General features: G+C 42.8%; 1 protein-coding gene across 5 annotated transcripts in view; it reads right to left on the reverse strand.

The window, feature by feature from the left end:
* The window catches only part of PAK3 (p21 (RAC1) activated kinase 3), a 228862-nt gene that overhangs the window by 8019 nt on the left and 194890 nt on the right, over positions 1 to 25953 (reverse strand). For all 5 annotated transcript variants that reach the window (XM_069747124.1, XM_069747126.1, XM_069747127.1 and 2 more), the window contains 7 exons: positions 24663 to 24794; positions 21387 to 21561; positions 18243 to 18306; positions 3761 to 3809; positions 2217 to 2329; positions 964 to 1081; positions 65 to 164 (listed from right to left, as the gene is read on the reverse strand). In XM_069747124.1, the coding sequence (XP_069603225.1) occupies positions 65 to 164; positions 964 to 1081; positions 2217 to 2329; positions 3761 to 3809; positions 18243 to 18306; positions 21387 to 21561; positions 24663 to 24794 (751 nt within the window). The remainder of the gene's footprint in view (positions 1 to 64; positions 165 to 963; positions 1082 to 2216; positions 2330 to 3760; positions 3810 to 18242; positions 18307 to 21386; positions 21562 to 24662; positions 24795 to 25953) is intronic.

Below are 25953 nucleotides of genomic sequence, written 5' to 3' on the forward strand. Positions count from 1 at the left end.
TGATAACAAAATCATTGTTTAGCATGTGTATAACCTTATATGCAATGTGTCGGCAGATACTCACTGAGTTTAACGGATCCATCCATCCCAAGCAATATGTTGTCACTCTTTATATCTCGGTGTATCACTTGATTTGAATGCAAGAAGTCCAAGGCTTGTAGGCACTGAGGAAACAGGCACACACCGACAATCAGACAGGACAAGGGAATACTAAAAATCATAGCAGCAACGGCGACCATAATGGTGCCAGTCCCACCTCTCGTCATTTTACATATTTCCAATCTCAACATTCCTGCCGCTAAAGGGAAATATTAACTTTGACAGTCTGTCTTTCCACCTAATTACTTGTAGATCTGTTGTGAACAGTTAACCCTGGAAATCTAACTTCTGCTGCCGTCCTGAGCTAGGGAAAACTAAGATGGCCTGACGTTGAGCGGTTACAGCGCAAGGGCTTGTCCAGACAGGCGTATTATAGGGACATGTGCTGTCTGTGTTCATATCTGATCTCACCAGTACAGCACTCCTACCAGGGTTATTCAACTTTCAGGTGACGGAACAAATGTGAAAAGTGCAACAGGCACCAATCTCTTCCATATCTCAGTATCTCAGATGAGACTCGCCCATTCAAGTCTAGAAAAAAGTAGTTTAGTGCAGGGGTGTCAAACTGCATTCCTCGAGGGCTGCAAACAGGTCATGTTTTCAGGATTTCCTTGTACTGCACAGGTGATAATTTAATCACCAACTCATTATTTGTGTAGGTGATTAAATTATCACCTGTGCAGTACAAGGAAATCATGAAAACATGACCTGTTTGCAGCCCTCGAGGAATGCAGTTTGACACCCCTGGTTTAGTGTCCCACAACCTAGTGACAGGTCCCCCCTAACTAAGCTGTGATTACAGTGATGCCGACATGTTATTGGGCTCTGCCAATGATACCATACGGGACACAGCGGTCAACTTACCTCTCGACAAACGGCTGCAATCTGGCCTTCATCCATGCAGGTTTCTGTTACAACATCAGTCAAGGATCCCCCGGCCAGGTACTCCATCACCACCCAGAGCTCATCCCCCACCAGATAACTGCAGCATAACAACAATCAGCACAAGTCACTATAGCCGACAATCCAGAAGTGCACGAATATTACATATTTCAGGATTTTATAGGTCTCGGGGTCTTTACTATATGACTAAATTCTAAGGCAAAGAATCCCATCAAGAAGACACATGAGAACCTGTGTAATCACCCATATAACAGATCACATGGCTCCATTCATTTATAGGCGGCTGATGTCGTATGTGGCGAAAACACCACAAAATCACATCCCAACACATTTGTTACAATGACGATAAAGTGGCCGAGCCCCTTTAATGAATTATATCCATAGTATATTTAAATATGTGATACATAACAAAATCCACAACTTGTTTTCATAGCCCTACGTGCATAAGGATTACTCATTGTGATATGAAAAGTTACACCTTAATATAGTGGATTTCACCATTGTCTAAACATCTGCTTAAAGGGGTTGTCCACCATTGGAGACATTTTTTTTTTCTTACTTCAATGCATGCAACCAGTGCAATCATTTTTGCAATTGGGTTTCAATAATAAATAATGTTACACCATTTCTCTCCTATAGCCGCTGTCTTACACTGTCTACTGCTGGCGCAGAATAAGGTAACGAGTCGGCCACACTCTCTATTTTTATAGATGTGGAGAACTCCTAATGAGTACAAGAAGTTTCAGAAGTCTCTAACATGAGGAAACTAATTTCAGGCAAACCTCTGTGAGCGCCATACATCAGTTCAGAGGGAGTGAATCTAAGTTCGGAGGGTTTGTTACAATGTATCAGGCTGAGCAGCCTCAAATCTAGCCGGTATCGCTATAGAGTATTTCACCGGATACAATGTAACAAACTTAGATGCGAAGACTACTAAATTTGTAGAAGTTTTCAATTCACTGACAGCAAGCAGAGAAACTGGATTAAAAAGAATGATTAGTAGAACATAGTATACATTATTATTTTGCAGTTATTTAGTGCTGTTCTGACAAGACTGGGCAACCCCTGTATAGTTGTGCAGTAGATCATGTGTTTCCTTATGTAACGATGTAATAGACCTGGAGGTAGCGCACCCTGCCTGACCGCTCAGCCCCATCTATTCACATCCACCCACAACAGATATGAAAATGAGCCCGTCAAGACGTGCCACTAACCTGTCTAAATAATTCACAATGTTGGGATTTTTATTTTCCCTCATGACCAAGATCTCATTAATAATTAACTCTTTTTTGGGTTGTTGTTGAAGGTTCATTTGCTTTATCGCTACCTATAGAAGATAAAAAGAATAAAAAGAAGTCACGTCAGTACATTGGATATTCCAATGGGTTCTCTTTTAGTTGAATATTTTTTTTGTAAAAAAAAAAGGCATGGACTGATCAAAAATTAATAAAATACAAGTATATAGACCTTCCAGTGCCCCCACGGATCAAGTGCAGGCACCTCCGAAGGTGTCCACTGGCTCCAGAAGAGGGGTCTAATGTTCATAGGTCATGGCACTGCTGCAGTCTATGACTGGCAGCAGCGGTTAGGTCACTAGAGGAGTGGGTCATCGGTAGTGTTGAGCATTCCGATACCGCAAGTATCGGCCGATACTTGCGGTATCGGAATTCCGATACCGAGATCCGATATTTTTGTGGTATCGGGTATCGGTATCAGAGGTGTAAAATAAAGAATTAAAATAAAAAATATTGTTATATTCACCTCTCCGGCGGCCCCTGGAACATCACCGCGAGTCACCGGCGTCCGGCAGGCTTCTTTGTTCAAAACGAGCGCCTTTAGGACCTGCGGAATGACGTCACGGCTTCTGATTGGTCGCGTGCCGCCCATGTGACCGCCACGCGACCAATCAGAAGCCGCGACGTCATTCTTCAGATAAATTCCTAGAATGAGTGCCTTTAGAACCTGTGGAATGACGCCGCGGCTTCTGATTGGGGGTCGGCGATGCGTCAGGATGGTAACCATAGAGGTCCTTGAGACCTCTATGGTTACTGATGCCGGCCTGCTGTGAGCGCCACCCTGTGGTCGGCGCTCATAGCACACCTGCAATTCAGCTACATAGCAGCGATCTGATGTTCGCTGCTATGTAGCTGAGCCGATCGAGTGGTGCCAGCTTCTAGCCTCCCATGGAGGCTATTGAAGCATGGCAAAAGTTAAAAAAAAGTTTTTAAAAATATGAAAAAAAAATAATAAAAATATGAAAGTTTAAATCACCGCCCTTTCGCCCCATCCAAAATATAACAATAAAAAAAAAAAAATCAAACCTACACATATTTGGTATCGCCGCGTTCAGAATCACCCAATCTATCAGTAAAAAAAAAAGCATTAACCTGATCGCTAAACAGCGTAGCGAGAAAAAAATGTGAAACGCCAGAATTACGTTTTTTTTGGTCGGCGCGACATTGCATTCAAATGCAATAATGGGCGATCAAAAGAAGATATCTGCACAAATGTGGTATCGTTAAAAATTTCAGCTCAGCACGCAAAAAACAAGCCCTCACATGGCCATATTGACGGAAATATAAAAAAGTTATGGCTCTGGGAAGGAGGGGAGCGAAAAACAAAAACACAAAAATGAAAAAGGGCCGCGGCATGTCCATACTTTAAAAAAAATAAAAGATGTATTATCAGACAACCCCTTTAAAACTAGAAACACGCAGACGCTCAGATACATTTCTCACTGTGTAAGTCTCCTTCTTACCTCTTGTCCTGTAGCGATGTCTATAGCGGTGTACACTGTGCCGGATGCCCTGTGTACAGACAGAATATCAGATCATCAGTTATGATTTACAGCAATACATGAAAAGAACACGTGTGCATATATTGCAGGATGGTAGCACTAAACAGCAGGAACATTGGCCTTCAGCTCACAGAGGTATATACATTATAAGCAACCAACCGGGACTGTTTCCAGTTAAAGGGTTTCAATACCTACGACAACCTGCATTTTCCATTAGTAACTACATTCGGAGTGCCAAGTGGCTATGTACTGCCCTACATGCAAAAGCACTTCCTTATTCAATTATCTCAATGAATGATGCACAAAATCAGGACCTTTTCTTAACCATTTAGTATAAATAATAGCATTAAAAAAAAGATTAAGTTCAGTTCATGATTCAGTTAATGAGAGGTCTGGATACACATGATGAGAGCATTATACTGCCTCTGTACAAATCCCTAGTTAGACCGCACATGGAGTACTGTGTCCAGTTTTGGGCACCGGTGCTCAGGAAGGATATAATGGAACTAGAGAGAGTACAAAGGAGGGCAACAAAATTAATAAAGGGGATGGGAGAACTACAATACCCAGATAGATTAGAGAAATTAGGATTATTTAGTCTAGAAAAAAGACGACTGAGGGGCGATCTAATAACCATGTATAAGTATATAAGGGGACAATACAAATATCTCACTGAGGATCTGTTTATACCAAGGAAGGTGATGGGCACAAGGGGGCATTCTTTGCGTCTGGAGGAGAGAAGGTTTTTCCACCAACATAGAAGAGGATTCTTTACTGTTAGGGCGGTAAGAATCTGGAATTGCTTGCCTGAGGAGGTGGTGATGGCGAACTCAGTCGAGGGGTTCAAGAGAGGCCTGGATGTCTTCCTGGAGCAGAACAATATTGTATCATACAATTATTAGGTTTTGTAGAAGGACGTAGATCTGGGGATTTATTATGATGGAACATAGGCTGAACTGGATGGACAAATGTCTTTTTTCGGCCTTACTAACTATGTTACTAACTATGTTAATGATAAACAGCAAATCTGTAACAGATGCAACCTCATTTTTAGCCACTGGAGGGCAGTAAAATGACACTAACCATACAATACACTGTTAAATAAAAATCACATTCTGTCCCACTAGTGTTCTGTGGTTGCAAAGCTCAGGATCCTGGGGGGAACCTTGACAATCGCACCCTCACAGAACAAAAAGTGATGTCATATTCTAATCAGAATACCCCTTTAATGATGTCTAGTCCCAACAGTCCTCCACAGCCACCCTCACAGACGGACATACACTAGACCTCATCTTCACCCGCTTCTATTCCCTATCTAATCTCACAACCTCTCCCTTCCCCCTATCTGACCACCACCTACTCACTTTTTCATCCTTGTCCTCCTCAACCACCCCCCCCATCCTCCCCCCCCCCATGTCCAGCCACTAGCACATCCTCACAGAATCCTCGCACATCTAGATATTCACAGACTCTCTGACTCTTCTACCTCTGTCCTCCATATCTTCACTCCACGACACGGACAGCGCAACTGCTTTCCATAACGCCACCCTAACATCAGCCATAGACTCAGTCACCCCTCTCATGCATGGCAAAGTGCGACGAGTCAATAGGCAAACCTGGCACAACAATCTCACAAAAAACTTCAACAAGCATCCAGGGTCGCGGAGCAGCATTCAAACAAGCTACACTTAGCCCTAACCTCTGCTAAACAGAACTATTTCACAAACCTTGTATCTTCCTTATCCTACAACCCAAAACAACTGTTCAGCACATTCAACTCTCTCCTCCGCCCACCACTGCCTCCACCAACTCCCCTCATCTCTTCCGAGGGCTTTGCCACCTACTTCAAAAATAAGATCAACCAAACAAGGCAAACCTTGAGGCTATGTGCACACGTAGAAAGGAGGCGCTGCGGATTTTTAAGCAGCGGATTTCAGAAATCCGCAGGTAAAAAGGCAATACGTTTTACCTGCGGATTTACCGCGGTTTTTATGCGGAACTTGTGCAGATTCCACCTGCGGTTTTACACGTGTGGATTCCCATAGAGGAGCAGGTGTAAACCGCAACGGAATCCGCACAAAGAATTGACATGCTGCGGAATGTAACCAACGTGTGCACATAGCCTTACTCTCCTCCTTTCCAAATCACACGTCACCACCTGTGCACTTGACCCAATCCCTTCTCACCTGCTCCCCAACCTCACTAACACACTCATTCCAGCCCAAACCCATATCTTCAACCTATCGCTATCTTAACCTCTGCCTTCAGATATACCACCATCACACCCATCGTCAAAAAAGCTAACCTTGACCCAACTGCTATGCCCAGCTATTGCCCCATATCACTGCTCCAGTTTGCTTCAAAACTCCTTGAGCAGCATGTCCATGCTCAACTTTCCTCCCACCTCTCATCTAACTCTCTCCTTGACAACCTCCAATATGGTTTCCGCCCCCACCACTCCACCGAAACTGCCCTGACAAAAATTACTAATGACTTACAGCCAAAGCCAACAGACAGTTCTCCATCCTCCATCTCGACCCGTCCTCCGCCTTCGACACAGTCGACCACTGCCTACTGCTACAGATTCTTTCTTACCTTGGCATCAAAGACCTTGCCCGTCCTGGATTGCCTCATACCTTTCCGACCATACATTTAGCATTTCCCACTCCCACACTACCTCCTCATCCCGCCCTCTCTCTGTTGGTGTCCCTCAAGGCTCTGTAATGGGGTCCCTACTTTTTCACCATCTATACCCTTGGCCTAGGACAACTCAAAGTCATATGGCTTCCAGTACCACCTGAATGCGGACGACACTCAGATCTACCTCTCTGGCCCAGATGTCACCTCTCTGCTGTCCACAATCCCGGAGTGTCTGTCAGACATATCCTCCTTCTTCACCTCTCGCTTCCTAAGACTCAATGTAGACAAAACCGAACTCATCTTTCCTCCATCTCGCATATCTCCCCTACCCAATCTATCTATTATGGTAAACGGCATCACGTTCTCTCCTGTACCTGTAATCCGCTGCCTCAGAGTAACTCTCGACTCTGCCCTGTCCTTCAAACCGCATGTCCAACCTCTTGCCATCTCCTGTCGCCTCCAACTCAAAAATATTGCCAGAATCCGTCCCTTCCTCAGCCCTCAATCTTCTAAAACTCTTGTGCATGCCCTCATCTCCCGCCTCGACTACTACAACACCCTCCTCTGTGGCCTCCCCGCTAACTCTCTTGTACCACTCCAGTCTGTCCTCATCTCTGCTGGCCACCTAATCCACCTCTCTCCTCGCTACTCCCCTGCATCTTCCCTATGCAAATCTCTCGACTGGCTCCCAATTCCCCAACAAATCCAGTTCAAACCAATCTATAAAGCCATTCACAACCTGTCCCCTCCCTAGATCTCTGAACTAATCTCCCAATATCTTCCCTCACGTAATCTTCGATCCTCCCAAGACCTCCTACTCTCCACCACACTTATTCGTTCCTCACACAACCGCCTCCAAAATTTCTCCCGAACATCCCCCATCCTTTGGAATTCCACGCCTTATCACTTCCGATTATCCACCACCCTCGGATCCTTCAGACAGAACCTGAAAACCCATCTCTTCAGGAAAGCCTACAGCCTGCAATAACCATTCTGCTGCCCCACCACCACCGAGCTGCTGCCTCACCAACCACCCGAGCTGCCGCCACGTCACCAACCACCGAGCTGCCGCCTCACCACCAACAGTGGTGCTGCGCGCCCGACCTTCTGTCTCTTCCCCATTATCCTGTAGAATGTAACTCCACAAGGACAGGGTCCTCTCCCCTCTGTACAGGTCTGTCATTGTAAATTTGTTTACTGTAAATTATATCTTTAAGGCTGGTTTCACATTTGCGGTTGTGTCCGCAGCGTTTCTGACGCATACATCTGCATGCGTTTTGATTTAATATCTTTTACATTGTGGACGCAGGTACATGCGTGTGCATGCTTTCTCCTGGGTTTGCTTACGCATGCGTCATTTTGCCGTGTGCAGCTAACGCACCATGTTGGAATTTGAGACAAAAAATTTCCGCCAACATACGCATGCGGAAGGAGTGTGTCAAAACGCATTAAAGTCTATGGGAACGCATAGGAACGCAAGGACATGCGTTCGCTTGTGTTTGCACAAGGGTCTATATACAGAAATCCCACGAGACACACCCATTGGCCATGGCTTGTGTCAAGGAAATTCTCCCGGAAAATCTTTTTCCTATCGAACGCATGCGCATAAAAAGCGCAAACGCATACAAAAACGCATGCAAACGCAATGTTTTTTCCATCATGCGTAAGCTGATGTGGATAAAAAAACGCTGCGTTAGCATGCATTTGCGGACAATACACTGCGGACTCAACCAACCGCAAATGTGAAACTAGCCTAACTCTGTATGTAACCCCTTTCTCATGTACAGCACCATGGAATTAATGGTGCTATATAAATATTAATAATAATAATAACAATAACAGGGTTCGTGAGGTCCCACGGAAGACAACCCCACGGAAGACCATTTGCTTAGATCTATTAGTTTTTGGCGTTCATACACATGAGGTAATAGCTTTCTGTGGATATGACCGAGAAACAACAAAGCAGTCACAGTCCATCAACAACAGCCAAAGTGAACAAGCAGATATGTGATGTCGTCATTAAATGGATAATGAACTCTGAAGTCACAGAAAAGAGGACATATAGCTGTGAAATCACTGTGCTAATTCACAGTACGGGCTGCATGCCACAGAATAGAGATTATACCGTGGTGTGAAAAAGTGTTTGCACCCTTTCTGATTTCCTTTTATTTTGCACACCTAAATGTTTGAGGTCACCAAAAAATGGAAAAATTAAACACAGATAACACAAGTAAACAAAATGCAGTTTTTAAATGAAGGTCTTTATTAACCCCTTAGTGACAGAGCCAATTTGGTACTTAATGACCGAGCCAATTTTTGCAATTCTGACCACTGTCACTTTATGAGGTTATAACTCTGGAACGCTTCAACGGATCCCGCTGATTCTGAGATTGTTTTTTCGTGACATATTGTACTTCATGTTAGTGGTAACATTTCTTCGATATTACTTGCGATTATTTATGAAAAAAACGGAAATATGGCGAAAATTTTTAAAATTTTGCAATTTTCAAACTTTGTATTTTTATGCCCTTAAATCAGAGAGATAATGTCATGAAAAATAGTTAATCAATAACATTTCCCACATGTCTACTTTACATCAGCACAATTTTGGAAACAACATTTTTTTTTGTTAGGGAGTTATAAGGGTTAAAAGTTGACCAGCAATTTCTCATTTTTACAACACCATTTTTTTTTTAGGGACCACATCACATTTGAAGTCATTTTGAGGGGTCTATATGATAGAAAATAATGAAGTGTGACACCATTCTAAAAACTACACCCCTCAAGGTTCTCAAAACCACATTCAAGAAGTTTATTAACCCTTTACGTGCTTCACAGGAACTGAAACAATGTGGAAGGAAAAAATGAACATTTAACTTTTTTTTGCAAACATCTTAATTCAGAACCATTTTTTTTATTTTCACAAGTGTAAAAACAGAAATGTAACCATAAATTTTGTTATGCAATTTCTCCTGAATACGCCAATACCCCATATGTGGGAGTAAACCACTTTTTGGGCGCACCGCAGAACTTAGAAGTGAAGGAGCGCCGTTTGACTTTTTCAATGCAGAATTGGCTGGAATTGAGATTGGACGCCATGTCACGTTTAGAGAGCCCCTGATGTGCCTAAACAGTGGAACCTCCCCACAAGTGACACCATTTTGGAAACTGGACCCCTTAAGGAACTTATCTAGATGTGTGGTGAGAACTTTGAACCCCCAAGTGCTTCACAGAAGTTTATAACGTAGAGCCGTGGAGAGAGAAAAAAAAAAAAAAAAAAAAAAAATCGCATTTTTTCTACAAAAATGATCTTTTTGCACACAAATTTGTATTTTCACAAGGGTAACAGGAGAAATTAGACCACTAAAGTTGTTGTGCAATTTCTCCTGAGTACGTCGATATCCAATATGTGGGGGTAAACCACTGTTTGGGCGCACCGCAGAGCTTGGAAGAGAAAGAGTGCCGTTTTACTTTTTCAATGTAGAATTGGCTGGAATTGAGATCGGACGCCATGTCGCGTTTGGAGAGCCCCTGATGTGCCTAAACAGTAGAAATCCCACACAAGTGACCGCATTTTGGAAACTAGACCCCCCATGGAACTTATTTAGATGTGTGGTGAGAACTTTGAATGCCCAAGTGCTTCACAGAAGTTTAGAATGCAGAGTCATGAAAATAAAAAAAGATTTTTTTTTCCACAAAAAAGATTTTTTTAGCCCCCAAGTTTTTATTTTCACAAGGGTAACAAGAGAAATTGGACCCCAAAAATTGTTGTCCAATTTGTCCTGAGTATGCTGGTACCCCATATGTGGGGGTAAACCACTGTTTGGGCGCACGGCAGAGCTCGGAAGGAAGGAGCGCCGTTTTGGAATGCAGACTTTGATAGAATGGTCTGTGGGAATTATGTTGCGTTTGCAGAGCCCCTGATGTACCTAACCAGTAGAAACCCTCCACAAGTGACCCCATTTTGGAAACTAGACCCCCCAAGGAACTTATCTAGATGTGTGGTGAGAACTTTGAATGCCCAAGTGCTTCACAGAAGTTTAGAATGCAGAGTCGTGAAAATAAAAAATATTTTTTTTTCCACAAAAAAGATATTGTAGCCCCCAAGTTTTTATTTTCACAAGGGTAACAGGAGAAATTGGACTGCAATAGTTGTTGTCCAATTTATCCCGAGTACGCTGATGCGCTATATGTGGGGTTAAACCACTGTTTGGGCGCACGGCAGAGCTCAGAAGGGAGGGAGCACCATTTGACTTTTTGAGCGCAAAATTGGCTATCGTGTTTGGAGACCCCCTGATGTACCTAAACAGTGGAAACCCCCCAATTCTAGCTCCAACCCTAACCCCAACACACCCCTAACCCTAATCCCAACCTGATCCATAATCCTAATCACTAACCATAATCACAACCCTTACCCCAAAACAACCCTAATGTCAACCCTAACCATAACCCTAATCAAAACCCTAAATCCAACACACCCCTAATCCTAATATCAACCCTAACCTCAAACCTAACCCTAATCCCAATACACCCCTAACCTTAACCCTAATCCCAAACCTAACCCTAATCCCAAGCGTAACCCTAATGCCAACCCTAACCCTAATACCAACCCTAATCCAAACCCTAATCCCAACTCTAACCCTAACTTTAGCCCCAACCCTAGCCCTAACTTTAGCCCCAACCCTAACCCTAAGGCTACTTTCACACTTGCATTGTTTGGCATCCGTCGCAATCCGTCGTTTTGGACAAGAAACGGATCCTGCAAATGTGCCCGCAGGATGCGTTTTTTGCCCATAGACTTGTATTGCCGACGGATCGTGACGGATGGCCACACGTCGCGTCCGTCGTGCACTGGATCAGTGTTTTGGCGGACCGTCAGCACAAAAAAACGTTCAATGTAACGTTTTTTTGTACGTCGCATCTGCCATTTCTGATCGCGCATGCGTGGCCGTAACTCCGCCCCCTCCTCCCCAGGACATAGATTGGGCAGCGGATGCGTTGAAAAACTTCATCCGCTGCCCACGTTGTGCACAATTTTCACAACGTGCGTCGGTATGTCGGGCCGATGCATTGCGACGGCCCCGTACCGACGTAAGTGTGAAAGAAGCCTAACCCTAAATTTAGCGCCAACCCTAACCCTAAATTTAGCCCTAACCCTAAATTTAGCCCTAACCCTAATCCTAGCTGTTATAAGGTAATTCAGTACCACAATGGACATAGAGGTCAGAGCACATACAGTGACCTGACAATAACCCAAAAACATTGAACGAGCTCTGAGACGTGGGAACTCTGCTGACCGCAATCCCTAATCCTCTCCAACCACACTAGAGGCAGCCGTGGATTGCGCCTAACGCTCCCTATGCAACTCGGCACAGCCTGAGAAACTAGCTAGCCTGAAGATAGAAAATAATCCTACCTTGCCTCAGAGAAATACCCCAAAGGAAAAGGCAGCCCCCACATATAATGACTGTGAGTTAAGATGAAAAGACAAACGTAGAGATGAAATAGATTTAGCAAAGTGAGGCCCGACTTTCTGAACAGAGCGAGGATAGGAAAGGTAACTTTGCGGTCAACACAAAACCCTACAAAAACCACGCAAAGGGGGCAAAAAGACCCTCCGTACCGAACTAACGGCACGGAGGTACACCCTCTGCGTCCCAGAGCTTCCAGCAAGCAGGAAAAAACAAATGGACAAGCTGGACAGAAAATACAGCAAACAAAATAGCAAAGCAGAACTTAGCTATGCAGAGCAGCAGGCCACAGGAACGATCCAGGAGGAAACAGGTCCAATACTAGAACATTGACTGGAGGCCAGGATCAAAGCACTAGGTGGAGTTAAATAGAGCAGCACCTAACGACTTCACCATATCACCTGAGGAAGGAAACTCAGAAGCCGCAGTACCACTTTCCTCCACCAACGGAAGCTCACAAAGAGAATCAGCCGAAGTACCACTTGTGACCACAGGAGGGAGCTCTGCCACAGAATTCACAACACCTAGCCCTAACCCTACCCCTAGCCCTACCCCTAGCCCTAACCCTACCCCTAACCCTACCCCTAACCCTAACCCCAACCCTACCCCTAACCCTAGCCCTAACCCTACCCCTAATTTTAGCCCCAACTGCTCTTCTCCTGCCGGCCGGCAGATGGAGACAGATGGCGCGCGCACTGCGCATGCGCCCGCCATTTTCTTTTGCCGGCGGCCAGGAGGAGCAGCAAGAGGATCCAGGGACACAGGTGAGTATGATAGGGTCCCCGAATCCCCCTATTTCTCTGTCCTCTGATGTGCGATCACATCAGAGGACAGAGAATTACACTTTGACTTTTTTTTTTTTTTTTTGCGGTCGCCGGTAAACAGTTAATTACCGGCGATCGCAAAACAGGGGTCGCTAATACCGACCCCGATCATGCTCTTTGGGGTCTCGGCTACCCCCAGCAGCCGAGACCCCAAAGATTGTCGCGGGGCCGGCCGGCGGGCGCACTGCGCATGCGCACTGCGCATGCGCCTGCCATTTTGAAGATGGCGGCGCCCACTGGGAGACCCGAGGAGCATCGGGGGAGATAGGTGAGTATTGGGGGGCTACCTGGGACCCTTTTTCTCTGTCCTCCGATGTGCGATCACATCGGAGGACAGAGAAATTAAAAAGAGATCGCGTTTTTTTTTGTTTTTTTTTGCGATCGCCGGTAAACGGTTAATTACCGGCGATCACAAATGCGGGGTGGGTTAAAACCCCCCGAATCATGTTCTCTGGGGTCTCGGCTACCCTCGGCAGCCGAGACCCCGGAGAAAATCCGACTCTGGGGGGCGATATTTACTTTTTCCACAGCGCCGTTAATTAACGGCGCTGTGGTTTAAGTACCCTTAGCGGCCGCCGTTAAAAGGCACATCGGCGGTCGCTAAGGGGTTAAGGGAATAAACAATCCAAACCTACAGGGCCCTGTGTGAAAAAGTGATTGCTCCTCCTCCACTTAAAACAAATTACCGTATATACTCGCGTATAAGCCGACCCGAGTATAAGCCGACCCCCCTAATTTTGCCACAAAAAACTGGGAAAACTTATTGACTTGAGTATAAGCCATGGGTGGGAAATGCAGCAGCTACTGGTAAATGTCAAAAGTAAAAATAGATACCAATAAAAGTAAAATTAATTGAGACATCAGTAGGTTAAGTGTTTTTGAATATCCATATTGAATCAGGAGCCCCATATAATGCTCCATACAGTTCATGATGGGCCCCATAAGATGCTTCATATTAAAATATGCCCCATATAATCCTGCATAAAGGTGAATAATGGCCCCATAAAGATATTTGCCCCATATAGTGCTGCACAAACCTTGATTATGGCCCCATAAGATGCTCCATACAGACACTTGCCCCATATAATGCTCCACAAACGTTAATTATGGCCCCATAAGAGGTTCCATAAAGATATTTGCCCCATATAGTGCTGCACAAACGTTATGGCCCCATAAGATGCTCCATACAGACACTTGCCCCATACAATGCTGCACAAACGTTGATTATGGCCCCATATAGTGCTGCACAAACGTTGACTACGGACCCATACAGACACTTGCCCCATACAATGCTGCACAAACGTTGACTACGGACCCATACAGACACTTGCCCCATACAATGCTGCACAAACGTTGATTATGGCCCCATATAGTGCTGCAACAGACACTTGCCCCATATAGTGCTGCACAAACTTTGATTATGGCCCCATACAGACATTTGCCCCATACAGTGCTGCACAAACATTATGGCCCCATAAGAAGCTCCATACAGACACTTGCTCCATTTACTGTTGCTGCGATGAAAAAAAAAAAAAAAAAAAAAAAAAAAAAATCACATACCTCCCAGTTGCTCAGGCACCTGACACTTTCAATATTCACCTGCACCACATTCCGGCGCCGCTCCATCTTCAGCGTCTTCTGCACTGACGTTCAGGCAGAGGGCGCGCACTAACCACGTCACCGCACCCTCTGACCTGAGCGTCACTGCAGAAGACGGAGAGGCGCCGGAACGAGGAGCAGGTGAATATCGCGCAGGGCTGCTCTCCCCCTCCCCGTTATACTCACCTGCTCCTGGCGCGGTGCAGTCCCTGCTTCCCCGGCAGCTTCATCCGGTACTGAGCGGTCACCGTTACCGCTCATTACAGTAATGAATATTCATTACTGTAATGAGCAGTACCATGTGACCGCTCAGTACCGGAAGAAGCTGGGGCGCCGGGGAGCCAGGGACCTGCAGGGACCAGGCCAGGAGCAGGTGAGTATAATTACACAGACCCCCTCTCCCCCTCCCCTGCCGACCCCTGGGTATGACTCGAGTATAAGCCAAGAGGGGGACTTTCAGCCCCCAAAAAATGGGCTGAAAATCTCGGCTTATACTCGAGTATATACGGTAACTGTTATTTATCACATCTTTGGGAAGCAGAGTTCACATTCCCTAGCTACACGATGGCCTGATTACTGCCACACCTGTTCTCAATCAAGAAATAACTTAAATAGGGCCTGCCTGACAAAAGTAAAGTAGACCAAAATGTCAACAAAAGCAAGACATCATGCCACAATACAAATACATTCTGGAACAAAATGAGAAACAAATCCATCATTCTGGAAAAAGTTATAAAGCCGTTTCTCAAGCTTTGGGACTCCGGGGAATCACAGTGAGAGCCATTATCCACTAATGGCAAAAACATGGAACAGTGATGAACCTTGCCAGGAGTGCTCAGTCAACCAAAATTACCCCAAGAGCGCAAAGATGACTCAAAGAGGTCACAAAAGACCCCACAACAACAGTAAAAGAATTCCATGCCTCTCTTGCCTCAGTTAAGGTCAGTGTTCATGACTCCATCATAAGAAAGACTAGGCAAAAATGCCCTGCATGGCAGAGTTCCAAGACAAAAACCACTCTGTTCAATAAGAACATAAAGGCTCATCTTAGTTTTGGCAGAAAACATATCGATTATCCCCAAGACTTTTGAGAGAATACTCAAATACTGACAACACAAAAGTTTAACTTTTTGGAAGGTGTATGTCCCATAACATCTGGTGTAGAAGTAACAGCTTTCAGAAGAGGAACATCATACCAACAGTAAAATATGGTGGCGTTAGTGTGATAGTCTGGGGCTGTTTTGCTGCATCAGGACCTGGAAGACTTGCTGTGGTAAATGGAACCATGAATTCTGCTGTCTAACAAAATATCCTGAAGGAGAACGTCCAGGCATCTGTTCATGACCTCTAGCTGGAGAACACTTGGGTTATGCAACAGAGCAGTGATCCAAAACACACAGCAAACAAACCTCTGAATGGCTTAAGAAAAACAAAATTAAGACTTTGGCATGGCCTAGTCAAAGTCCTGACCTTAATCCGACTGATGCTGTGGCATGACCTTAAAAAGGCGGTTCATGCTTGGAAACCCTCCAATGTTGCTGAATTACAACAATTCTGCAAAGATGAGTGGGACAAAATTCCTCCAGAGCGTTGTAAAAGGCTCATTGCCAGTTATCGAAAATGCTTGATTGCAGTTGTTGCTGCTAAGGGTGGCCCAACCAGTTATTAGGTTTAGGGGGCAATAACTTTTTCACAGAGGGCCCTGTAGGTTTGGATTTCTTCTTCCTTTAATAAAAGGCTTTCATTTCACTGCATTTTGTGATTATTTGTGTTATTTTTGTCTAATATTTACCGTACATTTGTTTGGTGATCTGAAAAACTTAAGTGTGACAAACATGAAAAAGAATAGGAAATCAGGAAGGGGGCAAACACTTTCACATCACTGTATGATGTCACAGCTAAATGTCACAGTGATGTTACTGTTTTTGCCACATGCCACTGAAAAGGGATTGTATGATGCCATAGCACATATAATAAAGAAACATAGCCTCTCTGGCTCAAATGCTCAGCTGTGACTTCAACCTTCCACCACACCCCTATAATAATGACCCAGACTCCATTTTTACACTATATACAGTTTATAAACCCAGATACACTTCCATTTCAGTAATATAGTCTCTACATTATTATATATTATACACACACACGTATACTAGACAGCAGTGATTTCTGAACGCACAGATACACATCATAGATGCACATACACAACCTCCTCTGCGCCCCGCAGAGTTTTGCTCTTTTTTGTGCTTTCTTCCTCTTCCCTAGGGGACCCCTTTGTAATCTCACTTTATGGTCAATGTAGCAAGTGGTAATTTCCAGTTACATAAAAATGTAAAAATGTAGATAGAGTTGTCTGTTCCTGGGAGACCATATACAAGCAGGGTCTTCCGCTTCACTATCTGTGATATTGCTCCTTCCGTTCACTTGTGGAGTGTAATTTCCTGGCCGCAGTGCAGCACAGATAAGAAGTCTGCCATCTCTCAGGATCATTAAATTGGCGACCTCTGGGGATTTCCTTCATCTCAATGGCCACTCCGGTAATTACACCAGACTCGGAGTATGCAAATGAATCCCAGCTTCATATGAAGGGTCTGCGTACAATAACTTAATTTGCTGCATAATATGGCTTCCTCCACAACATACCAAGTGTGGGTTCTGTGCCTTTTTCCTGACTTTCCTGCATTTAGTATTACGGACTATCGGACTGGCAATCTTTATATCCTGAGCATGGCTCCAATGCGGTGCTTGATTTCGCCTCTGCTCGCCTGCATCTCTGCTGCTCTTAGTTTTTGGGAGCAGACTGGATAAATAGGTTTTCGGATCAACACTAAATATACATCTTGGCGGTCTCTCAAAACCTGAATAACCGCTTCACCCTGCCAAGAAGCCCTGCACAGGGAAGGACAGAATAGAGCCGGTCTGCTGTCAGGTGATGGTGCAAACCAGGCACAGCATGGAGGCTGTGGGATGGATGATTCCTAATCTGCGAGCATCACCATCCATCTGCATTTTCCAGAATGATAGCGGAACGGCGGCAATTACGGCTAATGTGTCCGGGTCATACACAGGCCAACAAAGTCTTCTCATGTCACGGTATCATCACCGCATTCTGCACTTATACAGATACAGAATACTAGAACCAGGATAATATTAGATGAAACGGTTACGTTTCCTGACGTGTTCCCTGGCGTGGTTCCTCCCCGCACACTGGCTGACGTCCATCGTGACACAGCACAGGCTGCGGCGAGGAGCAGTCTATAAATGGAAGCCCAGCAACAGACTATAGCTAGACGGGCAGCGTGGATGCCAGAGGGAGCGTCAGCTCACAGTCATTGCAGGAAATTTATGTAGATGTGGAAACTGTACTGACTAAAAACCTTGATTCCCTTAAATAATCTTATTTAAAGAAAGTAGTTCCCGAATACTCTTCCAAACAGAGACACCAAAGTGGAGTTTCCCTGAAAGAAGACCTGTCACCAGGCGACAAGGGGACAGATTTTTATTTTATTCCCGCTGATGACGGACTGTGGTGTGGTGGTGTATTGCACTCACAGGAAGGACTTTAAAGCTATTAACAATAAAAAGACACTTATTTTATTTTTCATTGGTTACTTGCTCCCTAAACACAATATTAAGCAATTCTCTAAACAGTCTTTGTTCATTTCCTCCCGCTCCATCAGTGTAACTCGTCCATAGAATATTGCTCTCCATCCTTATAGCGTTAGAGATTGCAGCAGGATGGAAGAGATCCATGCGAAAAGGAGGCAAAAGTCAAATCTTGGAGACCGCAGATCACACTAACTGTAATGTGCACGACTAGGGGAGCAGTGGGAAATCACAAACTTCTCAGCTTTTTTCACCAATCAAGCAAAACTATTAAAAAAAAAGGAAGACATTTGGTATACTCACCCTTGGCCAATTTTTTCAAACCGTGTGTACTTCTTTTTAGGATCCCCAACACTTACAATGCTTCCTGTAGACACAATGCATACATTAAAGGGATTAATAAATGTAAAAATACAATCAATCAATCTGAAATGTGAAGATATGGAATCAGAAAATCACAGAAACATCAATTTCACTTCTTTCCCCTAGACAGTTAGAATCTCTATTCGTTATCAGCTGACTGTCCACTGTCCTGTGTGGACTCCCCTCTTTGAGCAGGACATTACAATTAAAAAGCTTCCCAGGGCTGAGGTGTCTGGAGTTCGGCACCCAGTCCTTTGTCTGCCCTTATTCACTCAGGTCACTTCTGACACATGGCAAGGTTTTAATATTAGACAGCGTAGGACCATCCCGAATAGGATCACCTTGCCGCTGGTGGGATGGATTTACGTTTTTTTTCTCTTTTAATCAAAAACAGTGTCCCTAAGAACCCTGTGTTAATTAAATGCACTCTTGACTGTTACGTATTTTGGTACAGCAGGTTTTATGCTCATTTTGTTTCTGGTTTTGTTTTTCTGAAAATGCATACTCCAACAGGGTAGCAGGATGAATTTGACTCCCAACTAATATTTTTGATCATTCGTCAATGATCCACTTGTTTCTCCCCATTGAAGATAATGTATAAGAAAGACATATTGTGCTGCTGGTTCCCATAGTATTCAATACATAAAAACAAACATTTTTACATTCATTGTGTTCAACAGGAGTGCTAATGGTAAAACTGAGAATGTCAGCTATACTTATCATTGGTTCCTAAAAGGGTGGTACAAGATTAGAAAAAACATGGTTGTTTTCTTAGAAAAAAAAAAAAAAAAAAAAAAAAAAAAAGAGTGCCACACCTGTTCACAGGTTCAGTATGGTACTGCAGCCTAACACTACTTATATGAGATAAGCAGCAATATCCGTCGGTTATGCAGGCTGTATATACTGTATGTGTGCGATTGCTGATAAGTAATCCAAACTTTTTGATAACACATATGAATGCACTCAGGCATAAATGCTATGCTAATCAAATGGTACACTGCATGGCCTGATTCTCCCTGAGAGTGAAAAGTGTTCCTAAAAATTAAATTAAATATACTAATATGTAGAATTTACAATTTAAAAGGGAATCTGACAAATATTCAATCTGATTTTCCAGCAGTGAGTTATAGAGCAGACGAAAATGAGCAGTTTGATATAAAGGTGTGTTGGAAAAGGCTGGGTAGAATGTATAATTTATTCATAGAAATCCCTGCTGAAGTGTGCGTTCCTAATCAGGGACTGACTGATATCTCTGTATGCACTGAGAGATCGTTCACTGGACCCCAAGGCATAGAATGAGCGCTATAAAGTGCTCGCATATTGCACAACAAATCTAAGCTGAGCGTTTCCCTTTAAAGCAACTACATAAATTATGATATTCCAGTAGTAAAAAGAAAGGTGGCACTCACCGTCCCTTAAAAGATCCTTTATTGTATAACGATTAAAACATGAATGCAGGAGAATTGTGTGGACGACGGCCGTTTCGCGCCTCATGCTCTTTAATGGCTGCTGGACCTGCTGAAGCGCAGGAGGAATTCTCCTGCATCCATGTTTTAATCGTTATAAAATAAAGGATCTTTTAAGGGACGGCGAGTGCCACCTTTCTTCTTACTACTGGAATATTTTAATTGACTTTTTCATTCAAGAACACCCATGATCCCACTGGTTCGGTGATAAAAATATGTCTATTAAGCATTAGTGTTTTGGCGGAGGTTGATTTTTGGTGCCGGATTTTTCTTCCTTTTTCCCTCTTATATAAATTACAAAAGGTTTTGATATTTCTCTAGTCACCTTGTTTTTGTTTCAGGGGTAAAGCTTTCAAATTTTTATTATCCAATGACAAATAGTAAAGAAAAAAAAAGTATATCTGAATTACAAGTTAAAGGAATATGTCAGCAGGTTTGTTGCTATGTAATTCTAGAGCAGCATGATGCTGGAGCGGAGACCCTAATTCCAGTGATGTGCCACTTACTGAGCTGCATGCTGTCATTCTGAAACAACACCTGTTTGGCTACAGTGGTAGTCAGAATACTGAGCCCTGTACAACCCTGGCCACACATTTGGATGTAAAAAAAAAAAAGAAATACGTGGAAAGCATATGAAGGAAGACAAGAAGGATGAAAAATCATCAGTTTTTCCTGGACATAAAACAAACGATTTATCTTACTCTTATGTAAACCCAGGCTAACCCTGCTTAATAACCCCACAGGCACAATTTAAAAAATGTCACTGTTTAATATAATAAATTAAGTGTAATTTCAAAGGTTTCTAGCCATAAAAAACCCTCTAAAAATTGTATAATTATTAATCACGTAACCGCTGCAGCCAAACAGTGACTGGCTGTTTTCATCAGACCGGCCAGGGACAGAGTGGCGGTGGATCTGTGAGATTATTATTATTTTTTTTTTATGGCCGGACAACTTCCTTAAATACTTTTTTGCGCTCTATTTATTTTTTGGTGTATTATTTGTCACTTTCAAATCATTTAAATATATTAAACTCTTAGCACTTTTGCACCATTTTATACATTTTTTATAAATACAATTAAAAGCATTTCAACTAGTATCTTACAAAAGTTGGTGACACGATGGACTTTTATCAGATAGATGACAGAATGTAGCATGACTGCGACGTATTTAAATCTACCTACTTTACAATCAATTTTTAAAGGTTTGACCTTCACTTCTGACTACGACTGTCCTGCGCATAAAGGCAAATTGTCAACCCTTATTAATACTAATGGAAAAGTTTCATAGAAACTTGTCACCACTGCTAATTTTTTCAACCGGTTTTGTCTTATAACTGGATAACTGTTTAACACAACATGTTTTTTTCTTCCTTAACTCACCCCAAATACAGAACACCGAAAATCCACATATCCCCAATCTGCAGAGAGCCCTAAAATCTGCACTAAGTGGGTTTGGAAAAACTATCTTTAAATGCATTGTACGTTATTTTGTGCAGGTTTTTCCAATGAAAGCCCGTACTTAATATGCATCAAAGGGAACATGTTTTTAAAAATGGCGCCTTGTATTAGGTTTTCTATGGAGAGTGAAAACGATGAACATAAACTGGAAAACATACTTAATTTTTCCAGGATTTCTTCATCTGTCATCTTGGATTTTTTACGTTGTCGGTCGGTATTCCTGTACAAAGTGCTCGTGCTTGAGTTTTCTGGCTGGGTGGTTACTGGGGAAGTCGAGGCCTCTTTAGCTGGTACAGGTACGGCTATTGGTTCAATGACAGACCGTGTATAAATCTGAAGGAAAGACAAAAATATACCTAGGTACTTGTTTGTATGCAGACCATCTGTTTTATATATGATCTCTTATGAACATTAGCAGGAGATTCATGACCCTGATGTCCGGCAGAAAGCTGATAAGATGGAGGAAAGAATAGTGCGAAGGGAGAAAGAACATCTCATCATTACTGAAAGAGAGGGATTTAGGCCACAGTCAAACATCCATATTTCACAGTCTGTATATGGACCGCAACGTCCGGACTGCCTGCGAGTCTCCTAACCAGAACTTTCAACCTAATGGATGCCTATAAGGCTATAAATTTGGGTCAGAAAACCCACAGTCAGTCCAAACATTGAGGTTCATATACAGACAGTTTAAGACTGGCTTTAGGCTAGGAATGGAAATTTTCTCAGGAAGTATTTTATAAGGGAAAGATGCGGCAGAACCATAACCAACACAATCTACCATACTCAAGATGAGTACATACAGTACATACAACAAGCTTGCACTAAGATCTGAAATGCGACCACTTGCCTTTGGACAATAATAAATGAGTAGTAGATGTATGACCACTAGTGCATATACTTACAAAAAAGGGGCTAAAAATTGAAAGTATCTGCAAGACAATGGTCTCCACAGTAAACCTCAGTATATTTTTTGATGCTGCAACTCCATGGCTTCCATGATAGGAGCCTAAACCCGAGAAATTCCAGATATTTACAAATGTCAACCCTTACTTTTCTTAAAATGTGCCTACTTACACAATTTTTTCCATTGAAAAAAAACTTAAAGGGCATCTGTGAGTAGGATCGACCCTCGTAAGCTGTCTATTATGTGCATTCGGGTCATAGGAAGCTGAGTAAAATGATACCTAGATATCTGCGATCTGATGTCTTATTATAAAAGAAATCCACTATTTTTTTTTTTTTTTTTAAGTGAGCTGTTAATATCTATGATCCAGACACTGATCTGCATGAAAATCTGTTTCCAGAGATTATTGTAAAAGAAATGGAAAGTTACCAGAGTGAGACAAGTAATGGCCGCTCTCTGCTCTCCTGATCTCACTGCAGAGCTGTGTGTGAATATACCTGACACATCTGCAGTTTCCTCTCCGCTTCAGCTTCCATGTCACAGGCAGACAGGGCTGTAATATTGTTGCAACACAGCAGAGATCAGAGAGCTGCAAAAAATGTGTCTGAAGAAGACAAAGTTCATTTTTCCTGTTCTATGTTACTTGTCTCACACTGGTAACTCTCCATTTATTTAAATTAAGCCCTGGAGGCAGATTCTCATGTAGATCAGTGTCCGGCCCTTAGAGCTTATCAGCTCATTTACATTTAAGAAAAAGGTAGATTTCTCTGGAATAAGACATCAGATCACAGATATCAAGATATTATTTTATTCAGCTTCCTATGACCTATGAGCCCATATTGAGGTTTTAGGAGGGGGTGATCCTACTGACAGATTCCCTTAAAAGAGTTAAATAAACAGTCACCAACAACCAGCAAATAGGGGGAAAATTAACTTTTTATTAACCCATGTGACATTTCAGCACAAGTAAGCTTTTCTCAAACATAACCATAAAGCAACAGTAACCAATATTTATGCTGGCGCTAACAATCAGTAATTACAGTACATTATCACTGTGTCATTAAACAGTGAAACGTGTAAACCAGAGTGATCGATCATTATATCAGCATTCTGTGTGTCATGCATCACTACAATAAATGTAATGCAAAACAATTCCGGTGTCATTTTATATAACAGTGTGAGAAGAGGAGAGTCAATTGTGACATGCACTAGTAATGTGACGGACTGTGGGGTTACCCAGCAAGTGGACAGGAGGCGTTCTTCACCCTATTTTACCAGGTATGACATAACCGCCATGGTCATGCATCGTTCTGAGAACGGTGTGGACGCTATGAATACGTACTGGGAAGGTATTCTATACAATGGTATCATTGATCATATGATATATTTTTTTTTAGGAATGGAGTCACTTGTGAGTTTGAACACACTTGTGAATTATACATTTGAAGGCTTACTAGATCCTTTTCACATTTTATGATATAAAATTACAAGCAAATTGTTTTGCGTTATATTTATTGAAGTGATACATAACACACAGAATCCGGATTATAATGCCGTTTGACACTTCTTATTGCTTAGTGACATAATGATAAGATTATTGATTGTTAACGCCTGTATATCTCCTGGTCACCACTGCTTTATGGAAGCTCACTGGGGTTGAACCGTGGCATGGGTTAATACAAGGTTCATTTTACAGAATGGCTGCCTCACTTTCCATACTTATTGCTGGGGACAGCTGGATCAAGTCCAGAGAGGCGCTCAGTGCTCCCCTCTGTCAAACTTACTAGCGCTGCCTCTTTTCCACTAGTTATCCTTGGTAGGACGTGTGCATTAAACACCTTGGGCCATTCACCTTGGGATATGTAAACTTTAGAGACAAGGATTGACACCCTTCTCTGTATAGTTCGGATTTATCACACAATTATACCAAATACATTAAAATGGATCTATTCACAATTCTGTAGCTTGTAAGATATTCATATAAGGGCGATTATGGATCTGCTCAGCTGGAATGACATTTTATGTTCTCTGACCACATTAGATTAGTTTGCATTAAATAAAAAGGAATGGTCTAGAAAAAGAAATTATTACATCTTGTATCTTAATCTATTGCTGTGGCTTAAAGTATTATATAGGCATTTTAAAAAACAGCTGAGCAAATCCTCACAATAATGAAGTTTGGGTATTAGGACCCGATCAGCTGCTAGAGGGGCGCACCCAGCTCATCGTCCTCCTGCCATAGCTGACATTTTGCTCTGAAGGCCGGTAAGATTATATATATATTTTTATTTATTTATTTATTTTTAAACCATATCTGTAAACAAATCAAGATTGTGATATAGGAAAAATAAACACTGTAAAAAAATTAATCATAAAATACATTTAAAATATGAAATAATTTATCAGTTGCCAACAATAGGTCAGTTTCGGATGACAGATTCCCTTCTAATAACCCTCTAACAGAAATCTTGCATGTGATGGTTTAGACTTGGAGCTACTAGTTTTTTTTTTTAATTTGCATTCTTACAGATTTTGTGTGTTCAGGGCGTGGGGCTATCACAGGTGGAGGCTCGTCCTCCTCTTCCTCCTCCTCTTCTTCTTCATCTTCCTCCTCGGACACTGGAGGCGCTAGGGGGGGCTCGGATGCAGTCTTTGTGTTCTGGAATAGAAGTGATAAAATAAAGAGAGGTCACCGCGTTGTTCTCTTTGCTTCTGGCTGCGACCAAGTAAACAGAGCAATAAAACCCCAACACCTTTCCTGCCCGCCGCTAAAAACACTAGCAGTCCAATGCCATTTCCTTAAAAAGTACCTGCTGTCATCATGGCATTATTAAAGGGAACCCGTCACCTTAGCCATGCAGAATAATCAGCAAGGCATCATGTTATAGAGCAGGAGGAGATGGACATATGGCTCTATGTACATTATTTTGTATAAATCCTATTTTATTCTTTTAAACATTTGCTCAGTTTGGACTAGTGAGTCCAGTAGGCTATGCTCCATTGCATGCGGCAGCACTAGAGTAATGCAATATAGTAAGATCAGTTTTTTAATTAAAACATACATTCTCCCATCTGACCCGACATTGGTTGTAGAGAGTTGCTCCTGCATTCTGGGCACATTCATCAACACCTACAGTATCATGCACGGGTCCAACCATAATAAGACCAGAGCAGGATACTCCCTAAATATTGGATAACTGCCTCTGCAACTGTGCCGCCGGGAGAGCAAGAGCAGCGCTCCACGTCCAGTGTCAGAGCAGCCAGGAGACTGGGCACTTTACAAGGTAAGGGTGCTGCTTAGTGTACGCTCCTACTTATCTCATAGAATTATGCTGCTCTTCCATATACAGTGGGGCAAAAAAGTATTTAGTCAGTCAGCAATAGTGCAAGTTCCACCACTTAAAAAGATGAGAGGCGTCTGTAATTTACATCATAGGTAGACCTCAACTATGGGAGACAAACTGAGAAAAAAAAATCCAGAAAATCACATTGTCTGTTTTTTTAACATTTTATTTGCATATTATGGTGGAAAATAAGTATTTGGTCAGAAACAAATTTTCATCTCAATACTTTGTAATATATCCTTTGTTGGCAATGACAGAGGTCAAACGTTTTCTGTAAGTCTTCACAAGGTTGCCACACACTGTTGTTGGTATGTTGGCCCATTCCTCCATGCAGATCTCCTCTAAAGCAGTGATGTTTTTGGCTTTTCGCTTGGCAACATGGACTTTCAACTCCCTCCAAAGGTTTTCTATAGGGTTGAGATCTGGAGACTGGCTAGGCCACTCCAGGACCTTCATATGCTTCTTACGAAGCCA

The sequence above is a fragment of the Ranitomeya imitator genome, chromosome 2, assembly GCF_032444005.1.
Source record: "Ranitomeya imitator isolate aRanImi1 chromosome 2, aRanImi1.pri, whole genome shotgun sequence".
NCBI lineage: Eukaryota > Metazoa > Chordata > Amphibia > Anura > Dendrobatidae > Ranitomeya > Ranitomeya imitator.